The sequence below is a fragment of the Mustela lutreola genome, chromosome 4 (genome assembly GCF_030435805.1).
Source record: "Mustela lutreola isolate mMusLut2 chromosome 4, mMusLut2.pri, whole genome shotgun sequence".
Lineage (NCBI taxonomy): Eukaryota > Metazoa > Chordata > Mammalia > Carnivora > Mustelidae > Mustela > Mustela lutreola.
In genome coordinates this window covers 37,517,491-37,540,372 of record NC_081293.1, presented here as the reverse complement: position 1 = coordinate 37,540,372, position 22,882 = coordinate 37,517,491, and the positions used below count along the sequence as shown (strand labels likewise).

The 22,882-nt window shown below is 44.0% G+C and overlaps 1 protein-coding gene across 11 annotated transcripts; it reads left to right on the top strand.

Annotated features, from left to right (window-relative positions):
* Positions 1-745: 745 nt before the first annotated feature.
* Positions 746-21,635, top strand: HNRNPF (heterogeneous nuclear ribonucleoprotein F). Of its 11 annotated transcripts, none has more exons than XM_059169547.1 (6): positions 746-842; positions 1,159-1,223; positions 13,316-13,472; positions 14,343-14,480; positions 16,306-16,366; positions 20,195-21,635. In XM_059169547.1, exon 6 carries the CDS (start codon positions 20,246-20,248, stop codon positions 21,488-21,490), a length of 1,245 nt encoding a protein of 414 aa, XP_059025530.1. In that variant the 5' UTR covers positions 746-842; positions 1,159-1,223; positions 13,316-13,472; positions 14,343-14,480; positions 16,306-16,366; positions 20,195-20,245; the 3' UTR covers positions 21,491-21,635. The 11 variants fall into 11 exon arrangements, with proteins under 11 accessions (XP_059025530.1, XP_059025528.1, XP_059025534.1 ...); XM_059169545.1 differs by having other exon boundaries at positions 16,301-16,366; XM_059169551.1 differs by lacking the exon at positions 13,316-13,472 and having other exon boundaries at positions 16,301-16,366.
* Positions 21,636-22,882: the final 1,247 nt, after the last annotated feature.

Sequence of the window (22,882 nt, the reverse complement as noted above, 5' to 3'; positions counted from 1 at the left end):
TGCTTTTACTTTACCCATTTTTCTTTTCCGGAGTCAGCTTCTTTTGACAAACCGCTCTTTACTATTGTCATCGACTCAATCTGCCCCTATGCCAAGCATTCCCCCAATATAACGAGTGATTGTAAAATAATTTGGTCTGCTAAACCTGTGATGAATGCCTTCATCTTTTCCTATTTATGAAGAGTCTCCAAAAATTAAAATGGTAATAATTACTAACCCCATAACATATCAAGAAAATCTCCACCGGGTAGCCATTTCCACCCACCCTGTAGTCTAAGGTGTCCTGTGACTGAAAACTTTGCATTCTCCCTGGGTCTTCTGGGTCACCTTCAGGGACTGGGAGTTTTCAGCCCAAGTGATAATCATGTGAACCACCTCAGTAAACCCGTTAATCCTTCCCTAAATCCTGCAATCGGAGCCGCCTTTATCTGTTTTGGTGTTTTCGGTTCCCTATTTCTTCCTTGGCAGGAAATAATTCATTTTCTTTTCACGATGGTCTTCAATCCAAGAATCCTTAAAGCTCTGTTTTGGGAAGGACTCTCCAAGTCAGTACATTACGGAGCGCAACTATACTATCAGATACCCCCCCGCCACCCCCCCGCCCCACAAGGGCTCCCACGTGTTGTGCAGCTCTCAACCCAACACCTCCCGCTTCCACAGCCCCCGGCCTGCCTCGCGCCCTGCTGACCAATCCCTGGCTCCGCTCCATGCGCGTCACAATAGCGCCCTCGCAGCCCCGCCCCCGGACGCCGGCCGCGGAGGCCCCGCCCTCCCCGCGCTCATTGCGTCCTTCCGGCTCCGTGGTGGAAGTCGTCCTGCGCCGCGTCTTCCTGGAGAAGAAGGTGGGGTTCCGCGGGGAAACCGGCCGGCAATTACGCCGGCAGCCGGAAGTGGGGTGGGGGCGCGGGCTCCCGGGCTGTTGCTCCTAGGTGCTAGGGTACAGGGCCAAGCGGGGGTCGGGCAAACCCAGAACAGCGGGGTAAACGCCTCGTGCGCTCGTCGGGCGGGAGTTGTGCACTCGGGCCTGCCGCGCGCCAGACCCGGCCCCTCAGAGGCCCCGCCCAGGGCGCGCTGCCAGGGGTTTCCATGGTGATGGTAAACAAGCCTCAACTGCCTCAGCTACAACTGCCAAGTTCCCCGCGTTCCACCCTCCTCTAGGTGCTCAGAGGGACGATCGAGGTGCCGGATGTGAAGAGCGGGAGCGTGGAGACTCGGATCCCGAGGTGAGGGGCGGGACGGGCGGCGGGTCCGAGGCTGAGGGCCGCACTACTGGGACCGACCGAGAACTGGGCCCTTGAGTATGGGGACAGTGGGACTGAGATTTGGAGTCGGGGGAGGCAAGGGCCTCACACATAGGAACCGAATGGGGATTGGGGACGACGAGGTTGAGAGTTGGGGTCGGGAGAGGTAGAATGAGGTCAAAAGCCGGTTACTCGGGTACAGACCGGGGACTCGGCTCACTGGGGCTAGGGGTGGCGGGGCTGAGAATTGGGGTGGGGGGAGGTGGGATCAGAGGTCAACGGCCTTACACTCGGGTACTGGACCGCTGGGCTGAGATTTAGGACCGGGGGAAGGCCGGGCCCGCGGCGAGGAACGGAGGAAAGGCCTGGTGCGGATTCCAGAGGTCGTAGAGCTTGAGCACCCCTGCCAAGAATAGCGTGAGGCACCTGGCGACCGTGGGAGGGGGGCTTCATTTAAAAATGAAAGCAGTACTTTCACGTGGTTGAGTTGCACCAGACTGGTTGGGAACTGGCTCCTCCCCCCTCCCACGTTCCCGCTCGCTGAGCCTCCACTTTCGGTCTTTGCGGCCTTTTCTTCCTCTCCGTGCGGCGTGTGTCCCTGTCTGCGTTTTGTCTCCTGCTTTTAGAGGTATAGTGTCTGCTTTTTGGGTAGAAACTCTCGCTCACGTTATCTTTGCCTGGTGACCACACTTCTGCCGAGCAAGCTTAATCTTTTCTTTGTATCCTTGAATATATTTTTTGCTGATTCTTGACTGCGCCTGAGAAACTTCTGGAGTCTGCCGGTGCTCGCGCTGCGCCCTCTACCTTCAGCGTTCCCGCGTGGTTCACTGAAAGTGGCGCTGGCCGGCCTGGTGACGCCGAGCGAGTCTCGGGGACTCGACCGACCCTGGTCTTTTATAGACCTGGTTGGGAGGCCACAGGCCCCTCCCCGTTGATTTGTACCTTTAAGGAGCCCTCAGGTTCTTGCCAGAGAAATCCCCAGACCCGGGAGAGCCCCCCCTCCCCAGCTCCTGCAGGGCCCCCGCCCCCGCCCCCACCCGGCGCCCCTTGGGTCCCGGCCTGCTTGCCCGCTGGAAGCTCTTCGCAGTAATTTATTTCCCCGAGGCCCTAGGACAGACAATCGTGCTTCCTTCTGTAGTTCTTCCTACTATTGGGGGGGGACTTCGGGCTCCTGTCTGCCACCGCGGGCCGCATGCGTGGCGGGAGAGGGGTCCGCGAGCGGCGGCGCGCTTAGAGGGGAACCGCTCGGTGGGGGGTGGGGGGAGCGCCGAGGTGCCGGAGGTTAGGGCCGCGCCTCAGGTATCCGGAACCTAGTGGAGCTGGAAGAGTTGTGAACAATTCAGATAACCATTTCAGTTCAAAATATTGTCGAAATTACCTATCTTAATGTAGTTCTATTACTTATAGTTACGTTTTAAAAGGTTAACTCTTTGTTTCTGAATTTCTAGTAAGAAAAAATACCTCGGGTTCTTCGGTTAGGCAAAAAATACATTAGGATATGTCAGTGAAAAGTGATGTTTTTAGTGTTAATTTCTAGACACGAGTCTTCATTTTAAAATAAGTAAATTTCTACTTTTAATGAATTTTAGGAGAGATTGCTCTTGTTACTAATTACTAATACTTAAGTAAGCCCATCTTTAGTCATCTCTTGTGCCCGTATGCATTTTGAAAATTTATTAGGCTTGTTCTGTATTACGGTCTCTTTTCTATTTTTAATTTTTCTATTTTAACATTCTTTTCGTGGTATTTGCTTTTTTTTTTTAATGTTTTTTTAATAGGCGAGTGACTTTTTTTTTTTAATACTGTTACAAGGCTTTCTGTAAACACAAAATATTCAAGTAAAAATGTGAATTGATATAAGTGAAAGGATTAAGATATGGCCAGAAATGGCCAAAACTGTGAAGGAGAGTGTGGAGACCTAGGGGGCCCATCCCGGATAAGTGCCTGCAGTGCTGCAGAAGTGGGAAGGGGGTCTCTTGAATCCGAGCTCTGGCTCGCAGACTCTTTGTAGAGCCACGTGAACTGACCCTTAATTGGGTCCACAGAGTTAGGAGTTTTTTTTTTTTTTTTTTTTTTAAGATTTTATTTATTTATTTGACAGAGATCACAAGTAGGCAGAAAGGCAGGCCGAGAGAGAGGAGGAAGCAGGCTCCCTGCTGAGCAGAGCGCCTGATATGGGGCTCGATCCCAGGAACCCGGGATCATGACCCGAGCCGAAGGCAGAGGCTTTAACCCACAGAGCCACCCAGGCGCCCCGAGTTAGGAGTTTTGATCGTATTTTTAAGTCACGTGCTCATGACCGGTCTGTGGGTGGGGGGAGAGGGGCGGTGGTAATTGCTGTTATCCTTGTTGTACAGATGAGAAAATGGAGGCCCAGGGGGAAGTGAAGTCACTTGCCCATGGAGGGAATAGGACTCCGGTCTGTCTGACAGGGACAGCCCTCCTCTGCCAGGGAACCTGCTCCCATCTTACCGCCCGGAATTGAGAGTTATTGTGGATAACAAGAGGCATATCAGAGGGAGAATCTAGCTCATCTAAGGCCAATCTGGCTTATTTGACAGCAAATCCCAGACATAATGAGGATTTTATCCGTAAATATTTTAGCTTCCATTCTATAGATTAAAAAAAAAATACAAGTACAATACCATTATCACAGCTGAAGAAATAGTAATTCCTTGAGATCATTAAGTAATCCCATGTTCAAATGCACCTGACTGTATATTTCTTGAATAATTTTTTTTTTATAGCTGGCTTGAATTGTAATCCAAACAAGGTCACACCTTAATTTGGTGGCCATCTCTTTTAAATTCTGTTAAAAAGAGCAGCGTTTTCCAGTGGAAATAAAATGCAAGCCACTTAAATAACATTTTTAATAGGAAAAAAAAAACATGTTCATTCTAATAATTATTTAGTTTAACATAGTAAATGCTCAGAATATTTTCTCATGTAATTTTTAGATTACTTTTTTTTCCATTTAAGCTTTCAAAATCCAGTATGTACTTTATATATACAGCACATCTCACTTTTTTTTTTAAAGATTTTATTTATGTATTTGAGAGAGAGAGAGCGAGCGAGCGAGAGCATAAGAGGGCAGAACGTCAGAGGGAGAGGCAGGCTCCCCACAAAGTTGGGAGCCCAGTGGTCATGACCTGAGCCAAAGGCAGTAGCTTAACCAATTGAACCACCCAGGCGCCCAGCACATCTCACTTCTTACTAGCCACCTTTTCAGTGTGGACTAGTAACCTTATTAGTGCAGTCTAGAGGTTCTCTCTTTCCCTTGTTGAATGAATTGGGTTGAGTGTCACATACAGAGTTCCTTCCTCAGCCTTTGGGTTTTTCTGATTACATTCAGTGGTGGTGGTTGAATCTCTGACCTCTCTGCCTTTCCTGTAAAATGATAATTACCTGTAAGGGCTGTTCTGGATCCGCTGAAATTTTCTTTTCGGAGAGAATACTTCTTTGGAGGTGCTGTGCACTCCTGCGGACTCCTGCCTCAGGCACTTGTGTTCCCCCTTTGTGAAGTTGGCAGCTATGGATGGTCTTTCCCTAAACCCATTGTTTTGTTAATATCTACAAATTAGTGACACTTTAAATATTCCTTCTTGTTTAGTAGTAGGAATATTTCTAGAGAGAGGAAACTTTCCTTGTTAATCATTTGATTATTCTAAGTTGTACTTTATAAGTGGTAGTTTAAATTTTGATCCATTCCTGTGGTATATCAGTATCCAACATAATTAGTGATCTCTAGCATGTGCCAAAGACACTTTTTCTGGTATCATTTTGAAGTCGGGAGTTTTAACATGTAATTTAATTCACTGTGGCTTTTACTCTCTTTGGTGCAGAAATTATCCAGTTTGTGGCCAGTGGGAGCCCTTCAGATTGGTTCCTGACTTGACACAACCACCGTGTGATCTTTGATGCCTTCCTTAGTTTAAGGTGTAATCCTTCATTAAGTGGGTCCAACAAAGTTTATTCAACTGTACTTCTAGTGATGGGCAATGGGTTGTTTCTAGCCTTTTCCTATTAGAAATAGAGCTGAGATGAATATTCTTTGTATGTGTCTTTGCTTTTTCTTTTTTGGGGGGGCATTTAATATTTCCACAAATGGTATTTGAAAGGGCCTATTTTGCCAAGGGGTTGTTTTCAAATTTATGTATTTCTTGCCAATCTGGTTATTTTAAATGTAAAATTTTAATTGATCTTAAATGGGTAAGGTGGAGGATCTTTTCATGTTTACGGTCATTTCTTTTACTGTTGACTATACTTCTAACCCATTTTCCTTTTGGGTGGATGGACTTTCTCTTTTTAGATACTCTATTAAAGATACTAATGCTTTGGGGAAAATTGGCAATATCTTTCCCATTTTATCATTCATATGTTTACTTAGCTTAACCTCTTAGCTATGCATAAGAGGTTTGGAGGTTTCTGTTTTGGGGTTTTTGTTTGTATTCATGTAATGAAATTTTTCAGTATTTTCCCATCTTCTGGGTTTTGGGTCTTGGTCAGGAAAGTTCCCTACTCCCAGTTTATAGAGGAATTCATCAGTTTCCTCTTATTTTCTTCTGTTGTGTAGGATATTTCTTTGCATTTCTCATAAAACATGAAAAAATCTTAGTTAACTCATTTAATCTTCATTAATATGTCAGTGTGACAGATTGCAGGGATTGACTTTGAAATGGTGAGCTGCAGTTGTATTCCTGGAACAAACTCAACTTGGTCATGATTATTGCTTTGTGTGTTGCTGGATTTTGTTGGCTGATAATTTCTTTAGGATATTTTCATCTGAGTTCATGAGCAAAATTAGCCTGTGAAACTCCATAAACTAATTCTAACACTCTTGGAAATAGAAAACCAATTCCAGGTTGATTATAGATCAAAACATAAAAATGTAGATGAAAACAACAGAGCTTTTGAAGTTAAAAAAAAAAAACAACCCATATGGCCTTGACTTAAGAAAAAGATTTTCTTAAACATAGCACAAAAAGTGATAATTATTAAGGGGGGAAAAGACTAGAATGAAAAATTCTGAATTCCTGTTAGGTTTTCCTGACAGTATGCTGCTTTTACAAATATTCTGACCTCATGTGAATACTAAAAATTCCTTGCCCTCTTACAAGTTTCTACATTGCAGAGATGATTCATTATTGGCATCTCTATAGGTTTTTGTTCTGTTTTACACAAAATTTGTTCAGTCCAATAGAATATGTTGTCCAATAGAATGAATGACAAATTTATTTTGTTTGATATTTGAGATATAATTCACATACTATACAATTCACCCAGTTTAAAGGGTACAAATCAGAGGTTTTTCGTATATTCACAACATTATGAAGACCATCACTAACTACTTCTGCCTAGTTCAAGAACATTTTCTTAGATTGAAATACCCTTAAGCATTCCTGGGATGATTCTTTTGGTCATGGTGTATAACCTTTCTTACATGTTGTTGGATTCAGTTTGTAGTATTTTGTTGAGGAATTTTGCACCTGTACTCATAAGGGATATTAGTATGTAGTTATCTCTTCCTGTGATGTCTGTCTGGTTTTGGTATCAGATTGTTTAGTTTACTAGGACTGCCATAACAATACTGCAGACTGGGTTGCAACAGAAATTTTTTGTCTTGTAGTTACGGGAGCCAGAAGTCCTAGATCAAGGCATCAGCAGGGTTGGTTCCTCTAAGGGCCATGAGGAAATGATACATTCCAGACCTCTCTCCTTGGTTTGTCAGATGGCTGTCTTCTGTGTTTGTTTCATCTTGTCTGTCTCCAGATTTCCCCTTCTTAGATGGGTATCTGTCATAATGGAATATGACCCACTTTAATGACCTCATTTTATAAAAAAGACTTGTCTCCAAATCTCACATTCTGAGGTGCTGGGGTTAGGACCTTATCTAAATTTTGGACACGCATTTCAACCCATAAAACAGGGTAATACTGGCCTTAGTAAGATGAGTTGGGATGTGTTTTAATATTTTAATTTAGTATATTTTTATGTATTTTTATTGACTATTATCCAAAATAATATTTCAGCATATCGGTATTTTAACATTGAGATGTTACATTCTTGTTTTAATCTTTGCAGTTTGGTGTGCATTTTATACTTAGAGCACATCTCAATTTGTATTTGTCACTTTCAAGTGTTCAGTAGGCACGTGTGGTTAACTATCGTATTTTTATCCTTTGTACCCAGTTTGTTCTTTCTCCAAAGCCGTTTTTTCTATACTTTAAATTTAGGAATTTTAGCAACATATGCCTAGGTTGTGTCTTTCAAAAATATCTGTTGGGAACTACACGGATCACGTTTATCTTAAGCCAGGAAAATCTCCCTTTCGTTCTTTATCTGTTCTCCTGCCTCCATTTGTGTCTTTTTCTCCTTCTGGAATTCTTATTATTGACATGTTATTTCTGTTGTCTCGTGTTACATCCATGTCCTCCAAATTTCATATCTTTTTCTCTTTATTTCTTTCTCTTTGTTTTGAGATACTTCTTCCACTTGGTTTTTCAGGCCACTGTGCTTTCAGTTTATTACTAACTTTATAAAGTCAAAATTCAAATTTTAAAAGTTTTATATTCTGTAATTGAGTATCTGAAAGTTCTCATATTTTTTTGTTAAAAAAAATTTAGTTTTGTCCATTGCTTCTCATTCACTTAAAACTGTCTATTGTTCTAAGCTGTTGTCTGAATGCATGGTATTCTCTGCGGGTGCTTGAGCCACTCTCATGTACATTGCTGTGTTTCTTTCCTCTTGGATCTGTTCTGTTCTCTCCCAGGGCAGTGTGGTATGGTCCCCTGAGCAGCAAAAATTGAGCACAAGATGCTACAGCAGTCTTCGCTCCTATGGCAGCTGCATGGGACCTGACAAGGTGTCAGCTCTCCACAGAGCCCCAGGAGGTAGCTATAGGCCCCCTGAGGGGCTATGGGCATGTTCTCTAACCATCTCTCTGGAGACCATGAGTGTAACCCACAAGGCCTCCTGAGGCCTTTGCCTGGTTCTAGGATCTAAATGGTCACCCAACCCAGGGGCTGCTTACTGAGGGGAAAGAGCTACAGGAAAGTTCATAGGGGAGGTGGTTGGGAGACTGTCATCTTCCTAGCAATCGTATTTTCTTTAACAACCTCCCCCCAACTCCCGCCTTAAATTTCTTAGCTGTGCTGAATCATATTTCTTACTGTGGGGAAAGCACTACCAATTAAATAGAGATGATGAAATTTTTCCCTCATTTGAAAACAGATTTTATCTTAAGCAGTGGAAGTCAAATAGCAGTGTTTCTTTTTATGAAAACTTCACCTGATAGGTTTTTTTTTCCTCTGGTAACTTGGGTTTTGATTCCTGAGTCACCAGCAGAATGCAATCAATAATATAGAGCAATAGCTGCTTGTTCTATGTAGGGTAAAATTTTGTACCTTATGTTAATTTTAATACAAGCATAATAGATACAGTTTACCTAACATCACATAGTATTTTTGGTTTTAGTTAACACAGCTTTTGAGAAATATTATAATAAGTGTATTATTACCTGAGACTTAGCTACAGTACACAAACTAAAAGCCCTAATAATTAAAAGATAATGTAAAGTAGCTTTCCTGTTCATACGTATCTCTTGATGGATAAGAATGTAGTAATAATAAACATTTAGAATGTTTTTTTTTTTTAAGTTTTTATTTATTTGTTTGACAGACAGATCATGAGTAGGCAGAGGGGGGGGGGAGCAGGCTCCCCGCTGAGTAGAGAGCCCATGTGGGACTTGATCCCAGGACCTTGAGATCATGACCCGAGCCAGAGGCAGAGGCTTAACCCACTGAGCCACCCAGGCGCCCTAAACATTTAGAATGTTAATAACATTTAATGATCCATCTACAGCTTTTCTCTCAATAGCTCTGAGGTAGCTTTATGTATTGAACTTGGCTTGTTGTACACATTAGGGTCAGAGTAGTCCAACTTGGGATGCCTGAGCCCTTTGAAAATTTTGGCACAACTTTGTAGGGGGTGTGCTTTCTTGAAGTAGTCGGTTCAGAACTACATCATATTCTCAAGTATTTGACAGCCAGAAATGTTTAAGAGCCACTGAAATGGGACTTTATAAAAATTGCTGAGGTTTCCAGTGGGACAGGAAAACTACCCATAATAAATTAGGGGTCTGGGCTCTGCTCATGCACTGTCCCTAGACAGGGAATTGCTTTTTTCCCAGACCCATCTTTGCTCCTCAAGGGAAAACAGACATAAGCAGCAGAAATAATATCTAAAATTCTCTTTTGTGAATTTAATAAGACCTGAATATGAAGATTAAAAGGATTTGCCACGAGTGCCTGGCTGGCTCAGTTGGTAGAGCATGTGACTCTTGATCCTCAGGGTTAAGTTCAAGCTCCACATTAGGTATAGAGACTACTTAAAAAAATAAAATCTTTTAAAAAAATAAAAGGATTCACCGCAAAGTAAAATATTTATTCAAAGCAACCAGCACAAAAACAGACCCTGGCAAAGGGCTGCATTTTAAAAATATAAAGAGGGGCGCCTGGGTGGCTCCATTGTTAAGCCTCTGCCTTCAGCTCAGGTCATGATCCCAGGGTCCTGGGATGGGGTCGGGAGGAAGCCTGCTTTTCCCTCTCCCACTCTCCCTGCCTGTGTTGCCTCTCACTGTGTCTGTGTCAAATAAATAAAATCTCTTTTATAAATAAATAAATAACCAAAAAAACCCCAAGCATTGAGGGAGGAATAAGTAGGATAGTACACAAAGGAACAAAAAAGTTGGGGGGGGGGTCCTTCTAAAATCTGCTTTTATACCTTAGGTATTTACCAGGGGCAAAAAGTTTCCCATTCCTACCCCTTCTCATGCTTAGGATCTGTTTGTCACTTCCTTAGAGCCCCAGTGTAAATTAATCTCCATTTTCTAGTTTTGGGTCATTCAGAATTTGTCGTCATACATGTATTTCTTCCTCTTGTTATTATTATTATTTTTTTAAGATTTTTATTTGTCAAGAGCATGAGTGGGGAGGAGGGGTAGAGGGAGAAGTAAGAGAAGTAAGCTCCCCGCTGAGCAGGGAGCCCAATTTCTTTATTGATTTCTCAGCCTACTGTTCTGTGGACCTAGTAGAGTGCCTGCATTTTGTAAGTGCACAGTATTTCTGAGTTAATGAATGACTTTCCCAAGTTTGGTAAATTTTTATCTACTGCACATCACTCAAATCTTGGCACAATTGCTTCATTTCTACCACAGTGTTTTTACTTCAGGGTACCATCAATTTTTCCTAAACTTGCTCATTGCTTCCCATCTCCTCTCCATGCATCTGTTCCCACCATTTGTTTTCCAGATAACAGCTAGACTGTTCTGTTGAAAAGCAAAAACACATATTACACCACATTCCATTTTGAAACAATTAAATGTTTTCCTATTGGTTTTAGAATAATGTACAAAATACCAAACCAGGCTTTCAAGGCAAAGAAGGATCTTTCTCTCCTTTCCTCTTTCATTGGTCTTAGCAGGGCAAGTCCCCATGTCTTCAGTACACGTTGTTCCTTCACCAGGCAGGAACCCTATCGTGGCTGATCAATTATTAACTGTCACCTTCCTAGTGTCACCAACCACTTGAGGCAGGAAGGCATATGTAAAACTACTTAACTTCAGCAAATACATTCGAATAAATAAAGTGAGAAAACATACCAGTTACATAAATTATCAAGAATATATTTTGAAGAGGTTTTCATGAAGTAAAATAAATGCTTATGAAGTAGTCAGGTACCTCAGTTCTGTAGAGATATTCTTTCCAAAAACAAGCTAGCTTTGTGGCTTAATTTTTCTTTGGAATATTGTTTTACTTCTCTTGAATTCATGAGTTTTTAGTATTATGTATAACTTTTCCTGATATGGCTGGATTTTGATTCTTGTCACCCAGCTTCCACAATTAGGGACAGTTTTTCTTATATTCTCCACCTAATTGTTTTAAGATTTTGACAGAGCCAGAGAGGGAACATAAGCTGGGGGAGTGGGAGAGGGAGAAGCAGGCTTCCTGCAGAGTAGGGATCCTGACACAAGGCTCCATTCCAGACCCCATGATGAAGACCTGAGCAGAACGAAGGCAGAGGCTTCTAATGACTGAGCCATTCCCCCCTTACCCCCCAAGTAATTTTTAATTTTTTTAAAAGATTTTATTTATTTATTTGACAGATCACAAGTAAGCAGAGAGGCAGGCGCAGAGAGAGGAGGAAGCAGGCTCTCCGCTGAGCAGAGAGCCCGATGTGGGGCTTGATCCCAGAACCCTGGGATCATGACCTGAGCCACCCAGGCGCCCCCCCCCCAAGTAATTTTTTTAAAAATCCCAGCCAACAGTTTCATGCACAGATACTTCCAGTGAATAAAACTCTAGAAACGAATTCTTTTATTTTTAAACATAACTAGTTTTATATCTAAAATAAGTAAATATACTTCAACTATAAAAAACCACTTTAATATCAAATTTTTTTTTTTTTTTTTTTTTAAAGATTTTATTTATTTATTTGAGAGAGAGAAATCACAAGTAGATGGAGAGACAGAGAGAGAGAGAGAGGGAAGCAGGCTCCCTGCTGAGCAGAGAGCCCGATGCGGGACTCGATCCCAGAACCCTGAGACCATGACCTGAGCCGAAGGCAGCGGCTTAACCCACTGAGCCACCCAGGCGCCCAATATCAAATTTTTAGTCAGTTGAAATACCACAATGTTTATCAATTTGTTTGACTGAAAATCCAGATATACCCCATGTGTTGTGAATCTGATAAATCTCTCAGATTTCTTATATTCAGTAAGTGTTCACTTGGTCTTTTCCCTTGGAGCTATTTTGTAATGAAGGCTGAACTCATTTGCCAGTCTGACTTTGCATACTCTTACCTAGCTAGTAGGTTCCTCTTCCCTATAAATCCTGTTCATTTCATAGTTACTTCTAGTATGTAGATTATATGATTTTCTTTTTTAAAATAATTTCATTACTAAAAGTATTTAACCTACAGAGAAGTAGAGACAAAAGTAAAAGGAAAACTCCATATACCTACCCATCACCCGGTTTCAGGAACTGCTAAATCATGACCCGTTTGTTTCATGTGTAATCCCACTCCATAGACTCAGACTTAGAATCAGATTCTAGACATCAAATATATCTTTTAAGTATTGACTCCAAAAATAAAACCATAGCACCAGAATTAAAACTAAAATTTTTAAATTCAGTAATATAAAATGTAATCATTGCTTATGTTGCACACAGTTGCCTTACTTTTTATTTTTTATTTTTTTTTTTTTTAAAGATTTTATTTATGTATTTGACAGAGAGAAATCACAAGTAGATGGAGAGGCAGGCAGAGAGAGAGAGAGGGAAGCAGGCTCCCTGCGGAGCAGAGAGCCCGATGCGGGACTCGATCCCAGGACCCTGAGATCATGACCTGAGCCGAAGGCAGCGTCTTAACCCACTGAGACACCCAGGCGCCCGATGCCTTACTTTTTAAAAAGATTTTATTTATTTGTCAGAGCGAGCACTAAGAGGTCGAGCGAGAAGCAGGTTCCCCGCTTTGCGGGGAGCCCACGCCAGGCTGCATCCCAGGATACTGGGATCGTGACCTCAGCCCAAGGCAGGCAGGCCAGACACTTAACCAACTGAGCTACCCAGGCGCCCGTAGTAATTATTTTCAAGACTGTTCTTTTGAACTCGGATTCAGAGGTTCGTGAAATGTAATTCTTTGTGCGGTATTAAGAATTGCGAGTTTTAAAATCTTTTAAACTGAAGCAAAGTATTCACATGAATATATGCCCAAATATATAAAACAAGGTACTGTATATACAAAGAGGTTCTACCTTTTGTCTGTTAGTTTCCTTTCACAATTCTTCCTGCTTTGAGATTTATTTCAGATTTTTATTTATTTTTTTTTTATTTTACATCTCTTCCACATATATCGTGTCAATCTTCCCCGCCCCTACGCTAGTATTCTGGACTTTTCCCCGTCCTGGCACCCTTCTGGAGAACTCACACAGAACGGTCTTCCTCGTTGCTTTTCTTCCCTCCTTCCTCCCACTTCCTGCCTGGGCCGAACGCGCGGGCCGCGGGCCGCACCTGCAGGACGCGTTTCCATTGGTGACATCTTGGCGGGCCCATCGGTGGCACTTCCTCCTTTACACCCCGTGACCCACGTCCGGCCCGCCGCCCTCAGTCACGCGGCCTCTGCCTCCGGGACGCAGCCCCGCGCGCCGGCCTTCCGGACTCCGGACCCGTCGTGGTGAGCCGCCGCGAGCGGACGACCCCTGCCCGCCCGCCCATCCACCCTCTCTCAGCCCAATCCACCTCCCACCGCCCGCGAGTCCCGGGAACTCGTCCTCCCCCCGCCCCCGAAGGCCCCCCCCAATCCTGCCCGCTCCAGGAACTGTTTCTTCCCCCTCCCCCCCCCCCCCCGGTTGCCCCAGGAACTCTTCTACCCCCGCGGCCCCAGGAAGTCCCCCCGACCCGGCCCGGGAGCTCCGCCCCCCACGGGTCCCGAGAACTCGGCCCTGGGCACCCCAGAAAGCTCCCCCCCCCCCCGACTCGGGAGCTCCGCCCCCTCCCTCGCGGCTCCGGGAAGCCGGGACGAGGAACTCGGCCCCACCTCACTACCTCCTCGGCGACGTCGGCGACCTCCCTCCCCATCCCCCCACCCCCGCAAGCTTCCCCCCTCCCTCCACCTGGCCCGGGAAGCCTTCGCCCGGTGACCTCTTTTCCCCTCCCCCTCCCGCTCTGCCCGGGAAGCCTCTCCCCCCCTCCTCCACCCTTTCCTCCTCCCTCATCCCTCCTCCCTTGGCTCGTCCCGCCCCCGCCCCGGAAGCTCCCGCTGACCCCGCCCAGGCCCCGCGAAGGGGCGCTCCGGGGCCCCTTTTCCTGTGGGGCCTGGCGGACCGTAGGGTTTCGCATCCGCCAGGTAGAAGCCGAGTGAGCGCCCCCGGCACCTCGTCCCCGTTTCCCCGCCCGGGGAGCTCAGCGCCTGCGACCGCCGCTGTGCTTCCCGCCGAAATCGCTCAGACGCGCCCCTGGCGGCCTGCGCGGCTGCGAGCTACAGAACGCAGTTGGAGCCGTCGTCTGAGGCGTTCGGCCACAGCCGCTTGAGTTTCATTTTCAGGTTAATAACAAAAGGAGACGCACCTGGACTTTCCCCGGAGCCGTCTGCGTTTTTAAGCGTCGGGTGGAATTAGGGGTCCTTTGGCTCTAAACAGCGCTTGTTTGATGAAAATAGAAATCAGTCCTGCACCCCTCAGCGGTAAGTCTTAAGAGCAACAAAGTCAACTGCGTAATCCTGAAGCAGCGTCTCTCTTGCCCACTGATTTAAGAGTAGAACTTTCTGAGTAATTAGGACCCCCAGGATAACCTGGCTCTTGCGTGTTACCTGCTGCAGGTGAATATTTATTTACAAATAAGGGTGAGAATGTGCTGCAGCACAAATAAGAGGGTGAAGCCAGGGTCCCACTGAGTACCCTTCTCTAAGGAAGAGGGTGGGAGTTTAAGCCGCCCTAGTACTCCGTAGATAAACCTAATCAGTCCTGGCACTCGGAGGCGCACCCCATTTTTATCTTGATTGGATCTACCTGAATCCGAACTAAATCCCGTCTAACCAGTAGAGTGAAGGAGAGCCTCGCGGGAGTGTAGGAGTCTGTTAGAAATGCGGAATCTTGCCCTATCCCCAGTCTATTGTTCAAGAATCTTTGCATTTTAAGAACATCCATCCACGGGGGGTCTGTGCACAACGCACATTCCGCTCACTTGGGGGAATTGTGCAAAATCCTTGGCCACATCCTGTGCGGTACAGTTAAATTAGAAGCTCCAGGTGCAGGATTTAGGAATAGTACTTTTTCCTACTCCAGCGATTGTAAGGTCGTGCTCCGGTGAGACCCGTCCTTCATCAGTGCTTCAGCGTGTGTTCGCGCGTGCGCCTCCCGGTTTTCAGTCTGGTGAAAATTGGCCTCGGTGTGGCTGGCCATCCCGGCGCTTGCTTGTCCGAGGACGGTTCGGTAGATGTTGGTCTGCAGACCACACTGGAAGGAGCTAGGAGCTGGGGTAAACCGTAGAAGAGGGGAATGAATCAAGTCGTCAAGATGTCTGGGTTCTTCTGCCTTTTAGATACCACTCTTCTGGGGGCACAAAAGAGGGACTGATGAAGCTTTTTGAAGCCATCTGCCAGAGAATTTCAAGTTAACTGTTTTTAAACTGTGGTACTTAACATTTATACACCCCCCCCCCCCCCGCGCGCGCGCGCACATGGTATCTAATGTAATAATACAGGAGGCTAGGACAGGGCAGATTTATCTTTAAAACAAGACTCTCAGCGAAATTCACTTTCCCAAAATTAAGAATGTGGTTTGGTTCTCCGTCGCACTCCTTGGAATTCATGTATCTTAGTCTTTGGGGACACTTTTTAATCATTTGGTTGTGGGCGATGGTAGTGATGTTTTTCCTGTTGAATAGCGTATTTCAAAATTTCCTCCCTTTATTGTCAGTGTCAGAGCAAATACAGGTCACAAGAAATGAAGTTACCAAATCAAACTGGAAAGGAAAGACGTTGACCCTCTCCACCCTGCCCCCCTCCACACCCCCTCCCTCGGATTCTTGTAAATCGTAAATCCTGTTGAACAGTTTTAGCAACAGACTCTGCGGAGCTCATCCCAGTAAAGATAATGCTACCTGGGGTCTCAACCTCCTACTCCTGCGGTCCCTTGGGTACCCGGGACTATTGTGGATTTGCTCCACCCTCTCTCTGAAGAGGCCCCTCCCACCCTCGGTATTTAGATTTCCCCACGGAGCTTAGAGTTAGAATTTCAAGTCTCTTCTCGGTTGTTGCGCTGTTTCCCTGCTCTTTCCCTATTACCCTATGAAAAGGTAAACCTTTTAAATGCTGTGGGGGCAGTCCCTGGTGTGTGTTTTAATTACGGAAGCCTTGGGGCTATAAAGGGCCTCCAGCAGCCCCAGCCCTGACTCTCAGAGACAGGGGAGGGAGCTGGAGCCCATCCCAGCCAGGGCACCACCTCTGGTTGCTCTGTGACTGCTGGGACACTGAGGCAAGACGGCCATATCACTCTTTTTTAGGACAGTTCGTTACCTACAAGGAGTGTCTCCGACTGTGGGCATCCCCTCCCCGGGTGGTTCTTTAAGGTGAGCTCTTTTAAGAAAAAGTATTTTTTTGTTCACATTCTTTGTATTTAAGCAGGACATTTCTTACCCTGAAGATCTTTGTCACTAGCTTTAAATCTAATGTGGAGTAAAAATCTACACTCTGCTACTGAATTTTAGTTAATGTCCTAAGTACTGTAAAACTCCATAAGGGATGCAGATGCTTGAAGGTTCTGAGGGCAGAGTGAGGATGTTAAGTTATATTTGCACCTAAAATTAGATTTGTGTTCCATTGGAAGTTTAAAAGAATATGGAGTTAGCAGGTCTGGGACTTAACCGTGAGAAATACAAGAGAAAATTTATTCTGGAGTATAAGTAAGCAATGAAAGTTTTACATGGAGATGTGTGTTTCAGAAAAAAGTGCTCTTCACCTTGCTTTGAGAGAAGTTACTTTGTTTTTGGACCTTTTTTTAATGTCAACTTTTTTTTTTTTTTTAAAGATTTTTATTTATTATTTATTTAACAGAGAGATTATAAGTAGGCAGAGAGGCAGGCAGAGAGAGAGGAGGAAGCAGGATCCCTACTGAGCAGAGAGCCCAATTCAGGGCTCCATTCCAGGACCCTGAGATCATGACCTGAGCCAGAGGCAGAGGCTTTAACCTACTGAGCCACCCAGGCGCCCCTGAACTTTATTTTCTGAAGTAAACATTCATAATCTGTACTGTACTGTTAGGTGTTTTAAGTAATTTTATATTAAATAATTGTGTTCGTTTGTGCTTCCTGCATGTCTTTTTCACCTAGACTGCCATATTGTAGAGGGAGGTGTTGACCTCGGGGAGCCATCAGTTAATCTCTTGCTAATCTTGGGCCTGCTGTGCTAGGGGTGAGGCGAACAGTCTGTCCTGTTAGGCTTTCCCAAGCAGTTTTGAAGACATATTTTAAACAAACCAGAGCAAGAATGCTATGGGAGTATAGAATCATAAGACCTAATTTGTAGAAGAAGAAGATCTTGTGGGAAGGTAGTATGTTTGAGCTGAGACCTTAAGGATTAGTTGGATTTAGCTAGACAGAAGTTTGGGTGGAGTATGTTTGGGGAGATAATTGTCTTGTGTGGTTGAATCCCAGGGAGCAGAAAGCCTGGCACATTCCAGGTACAGAAGTGAATAAAGGAGTGGGTGGTTTTTTCTTTTTTTTGCTGCTCTTTGTTGTTTCTTGTTTTGTTTTGTTTTGTTTTTTCTTTTTTTGATGGCAGTGACTCAAGCTAGACAAGTGTGTTGTAGGCCAAAGTTGCAAGTTCTAAGTACCCCCTTAGCTCTGTGGTTTGTGTTCCAGTGCTAGTGGGAAGCCAACAAGGATTTGGAACAGAAGAATACCAAAGTCGGTTTAGGGGAAAACTTGAGCTACAGATGGGGTTGCAATAAGGGTTAGTGATTACACTTGGAGAAGTTTAAGAACCAGGTAAGAATATCCTGGTATGGGCTGTTGGTACTGGAATTAGAAATGAGGAAGTAGAAAGGGATAGGAGGGCAATGCAGAAAGTTGTTGGACAATTGAACTCACAGAGGAATTACTGAGCTCTTACTGTGCTATGCAGTGGCTCAGGGGCTGAGTATAGAACTGTGACAAGCCTTCAAGAGCTCTTGAACAGGATTTAGGAATGTTGGTTAGGGTGGTGAATGGAATCACTGAGAGGTAATCGACTCATTGGATTTGAGAGCTTGGGCGAAGTTGTCCAAGGATTACTTCACTTTTTTTTCTAGAACCTAAGGATGACAGATAAGGCTATTTATATCTGCACCTGAGATGCTAAAGAAGAGTTTCACGGAAAATGCTGCTTTCTTTCATGGGGTGTAGGAGTTACCGAGTAGAATTTTGTATACCATTCTGGGCTTCATGAAGTCTGAGGGACTTGAGTCCTGGGCCCGAGGCTCGTTGACCATAGAGATCACATGAGGCTGCCTAGAAAGGGACTCAGAGGAAGAAGCTGGGAGAACAGATCGAAGGAATTAATAGAAAATTAGGAGACAGTTGGCATCATTAAGAGCCAAAGGGAGAAAGGATTTCCAGAGGGAGTGGTTAAATCCTGCTATGGGGATGAGTAAAATGAAGAAAATAACTCTCTTTCTTACAAGGAGTGAGAGATTTTGCCTTTTCATTGGTGAGGAGTAGAGGGGACAGTAGAGGCCTGCCTTCTGAAATTTTACTGAGGGGGTCAGCAAATCAAGTAGCTGGAGGCAAAGTTGATGTAAGGGAAGGTATATTATGGCATTGGTTAGACATGGTCATACTTATTTAGTTTGTCTTCAGTGAAGAGACTATGAAGATAAATTTCTCTTGGCATCTGGGTGGATCTGTTGATTAAGTGACTCTTGATCTCAGCTCAGGTCTTGATCCCCCTTGATAGCAGGGTTGTTAATTCAAACCCCAAATTGGGCTTATTTCCTAGGCATGGAACTCACTTAGTAGTAGTAGTAGTAGTAGTAATAGTAGTAGTAGGCATGGAACTCACTTAGTAGTAGTAGTAGTAGTAGTAATAGTAGTAGTAGGCATGGAACTCACTTAGTAGTAGTAGTAGTAGTAGTAGTCGTCGTCGTCGTAGTAGTAGTAATAATAATAATAATTTCTCTGGGGTGAGTGGAGTTGGGACCAGAGCAGGATTGTGATCCTGCTAATGTAATGTCAGCTGATAAGAGAAGCAAATCCTTCTTAAGTTTCTAGACTTTGTGGTAGTTCCTTTACGTGATCTCTATTTGAACCAGATGAGAGACTAGCTGAAGGTAGGGGAGATTAGAATAGGTGAGTTACCATAGACAGCTCAGGGCTTTGGAAGAGAGGGGTGGAACTGTAGGCAGTATTGAGGGCCCACTTTAAGGTTGGTGGCCCCGATTTACAGTAGTTACTCTCAACTCAAGGAGCAGTTTTATCCCCAGGGAACATTTGGGAATATCTGGAGACCTTTGGGATTGTCACATCTGGAGAGGGGGTTGCTTTTGATGGCTAGTAGGCAGAGGCCGGGGATGCTGCTGTGTAATATCCTACAGTGCACAGGCCTATTCCCCACAACAAAGAATTGTCCAAAATAAGAAACATTTTGCCTGGCTTTGTGTCCCTGAGCCACCCATCCACCCAGTATTAACCACAAAACAGGTAATTTTCCTGGGCTTTTTTTACTGGGTACATACAATAAAGGAGAAAGAAGATATGAATTCCATTTGTTCTAGGGGGATGGACTGAAGTCATTACAAAATTACCCTTTTGTATGTTGGTAGTTTAAAAATAATAATTAAAAGTGCTACATAAGGTGACTTCATTAGATACTTGAATTATTATAAATTATAAAATTACGGTGAGTCAGAATGGCAGTTTGTCAATAATCTGGTTTTCTCTGATAACCCGTGCAGTTGAGCATTTCATATTTATTACAAATTTGCTCTGCCTTTTCCTCTAGTAACAAAATGTCCTTTTACTTGAAATATGTAGTAATCTCACGTTTTCATCCAGTTCTGAAAAGTTCTCAACTATTTCTGAAATACTGGCTTATTTCATTCTCTTGTCTTCCTTTCTAAAACTTAATATAGTTGATCTGTTAGAATTGATAAGTTTTGGCTTAATGATTGAAGCTTCCAGATTGCTATTATATTTATTTAAAACTCATAATTTGTTCTTTTTCAGTCTGTTTGTGAGTAATACATATACATATATTTTGGGAGAGACCTGGGATTGAATCTCAGCTCAGATGTATTCGGTGTATTTCTTAACATATTTTACTCTTCTTTTTTCATCTGTAAAATCAGGAAAACAAGATTTACTGCATATTCTTGTATATAGTAAATGAAAAATTATGTAAAGTAGTTTTTGCTTTCTTTTCAGCCACAAAAAGCTGCACCCAAGCTTGTTTGACGTCTATCCTCTCAAGTGTCCATGATGCTGGGCCCCGAGGGAGGTGAAGGCTTTGTGGTCAAGCTCCGTGGCCTGCCCTGGTCCTGCTCTGTTGAGGATGTGCAGAATTTCCTTTCTGACTGCACAATTCATGATGGGGCTGCAGGCGTTCATTTCATCTACACTAGAGAAGGCAGGCAGAGTGGTGAGGCTTTTGTTGAACTTGAATCAGAAGATGATGTAAAAATGGCCCTTAAAAAAGACAGGGAAAGCATGGGACACCGGTACATTGAGGTGTTCAAGTCCCACAGAACCGAGATGGATTGGGTGTTGAAGCACAGTGGTCCAAACAGTGCCGACACCGCCAATGATGGCTTCGTGCGGCTTCGAGGACTCCCATTTGGATGCACCAAGGAAGAAATTGTTCAGTTCTTCTCAGGGTTGGAAATTGTGCCAAACGGGATCACCTTGCCTGTGGACCCCGAGGGCAAGATTACAGGGGAAGCCTTTGTGCAGTTTGCCTCACAGGAGTTAGCTGAGAAGGCCCTAGGGAAGCACAAGGAGAGAATAGGGCACAGGTATATTGAAGTGTTTAAGAGCAGTCAGGAAGAAGTTAGGTCATACTCAGATCCCCCTCTGAAGTTCATGTCTGTACAGCGGCCGGGGCCCTATGACCGCCCCGGCACAGCCAGGAGGTATATTGGTATTGTCAAGCAAGCAGGCCTGGAGAGGATGAGGTCTGGTGCATATAGTGCAGGCTATGGGGGCTATGAGGAGTACAGCGGCCTCAGCGATGGCTACGGCTTCACCACCGATCTGTTTGGGAGAGACCTCAGTTACTGTCTCTCAGGCATGTATGACCACAGATACGGCGACGGCGAGTTCACTGTCCAGAGTACCACTGGGCACTGCGTCCACATGAGAGGGCTGCCATACAAAGCCACAGAGAACGACATTTACAACTTCTTCTCTCCACTCAACCCTGTGAGAGTCCATATTGAGATTGGCCCTGATGGAAGAGTGACGGGCGAAGCGGATGTTGAGTTTGCCACTCATGAAGAAGCTGTGGCAGCTATGTCCAAAGACCGGGCCAACATGCAACACAGATACATAGAACTTTTCCTGAATTCCACAACTGGGGCCAGCAATGGGGCATATAGCAGCCAGATGATGCAAGGCATGGGGGTGTCGGCCCAGTCTACTTACAGTGGCCTCGAGAGCCAGTCTGTGAGCGGCTGTTACGGGGCTGGCTATGGAGGCCAGAACAGCATGGGTGGATATGACTAGTTTTGTAGGAGCATTTGAGTTATTGCAATCAAATTTTCACAGGCAGCCAACAAGCAGTGAAAAGCAATTATTACTCTTGAGGAAGCTGTGGGACCCATTTTGCACCATGAGTTTGTGAAATCTGGATTAAAAAATTACCTCTTCAGTGTTTTCTCATGCAAACTTTCTTCTAGCATGTGATATTGAGTAAACTAAAACTATTTTCAGCTTTTCTCAATTAACATTTTGGTAGCGTACTTCAGAGTGATGTTATCTGAGTTAAAGTAGTTTTAAGTACATTAAATGGATCTTTTACACCACATCACCGTGAACACATTGGGGAGGCGTGCTTTTTTGGAAAACTCAAGGTGCTAGATCCCTGATTCAAAGAGGAACATTTCTCATGTTTGTTCATTCTAGTTTATTTTCATTTAAAATCTTTTAGGTTAAGTTTAAGCTTTTAAAAAATAAGTTAGTTTTGAAAATTGAGACACATTACTAATACTGTAGGAATTGGTGAGGCCTTGACTTAAAACTTTCTTTGTACTGTGATTTCCTTTTGGGTGTATTTTGCTAAGTGAAACTTGTTAAATTTTTTTGTTAACTAAATTTTTTTCTTAAAATAAAGATTTTTTCACAATGACTGGCACCGACTATATACTCACCAGCAAAGTAGCAAAATGGGTGATTGAAGAGAATTTAGTACTGCTGTATTTCAGTGTGAATTTCAAAATAATTTAGCACATGAAATCTAAGATTTCCCTTATATTCCTATAGGCTAAATTAAAAGTTTGATTTTAAAAATGTTAAATATGAGTGGTGGAAATAGAAACACATCCCAGAGATTATGAAAATTAGAAGCACACGGGCCCCAGCCTCCTTTGAGACTGGAGTGCTGTTACCAGCCATTTGTAATGTCCTGCTTTTCCCTTATTTTATGCTGGAGTCCTGTTCATTTCTCATAAGTAGAGATCCTTAATTTTGGGTGCCACATACATTGGCAGTCTAACCACAGAATAAGCTGATTTGAGCAGTTTTTTCTTAGCTCTAATACTCCTGGGTTAGCAGTTACTGGTTATTATAGTATACACACAATAAGTTTGGGACAGACCTGTTTCCACATCAAGTGGTCATCCACCTAGCAGTAGAAAACGGTGTCCAAATTCCAGGCATCTCTGTACACGGCTTTATACACTAAAACAGACTTTGAGATGGGAGTTTTTATTTTTTAACTGCTTGAGAAGGATACTGTTGGTGATTTCCCCACCCAAGAGCTTTAATAACTGTAGAATGTAGCCCAGATAGCCTAACTATACATCACTTGTAGATCTCCCTCTGGTATAATTTCAAAGGATTGATCCTCTGTTGGTTAAGCCCGGAAGAATTTGTTAAAAACATTTTTGTAGACTAGAG

Bases quoted from the DNA above. Each gene is read 5' to 3' on its own strand.
- HNRNPF (XM_059169550.1), top strand. From the start codon at position 20,246: ATGATGCTGGGCCCCGAGGGAGGTGAAGGCTTTGTGGTCAAGCTCCGT.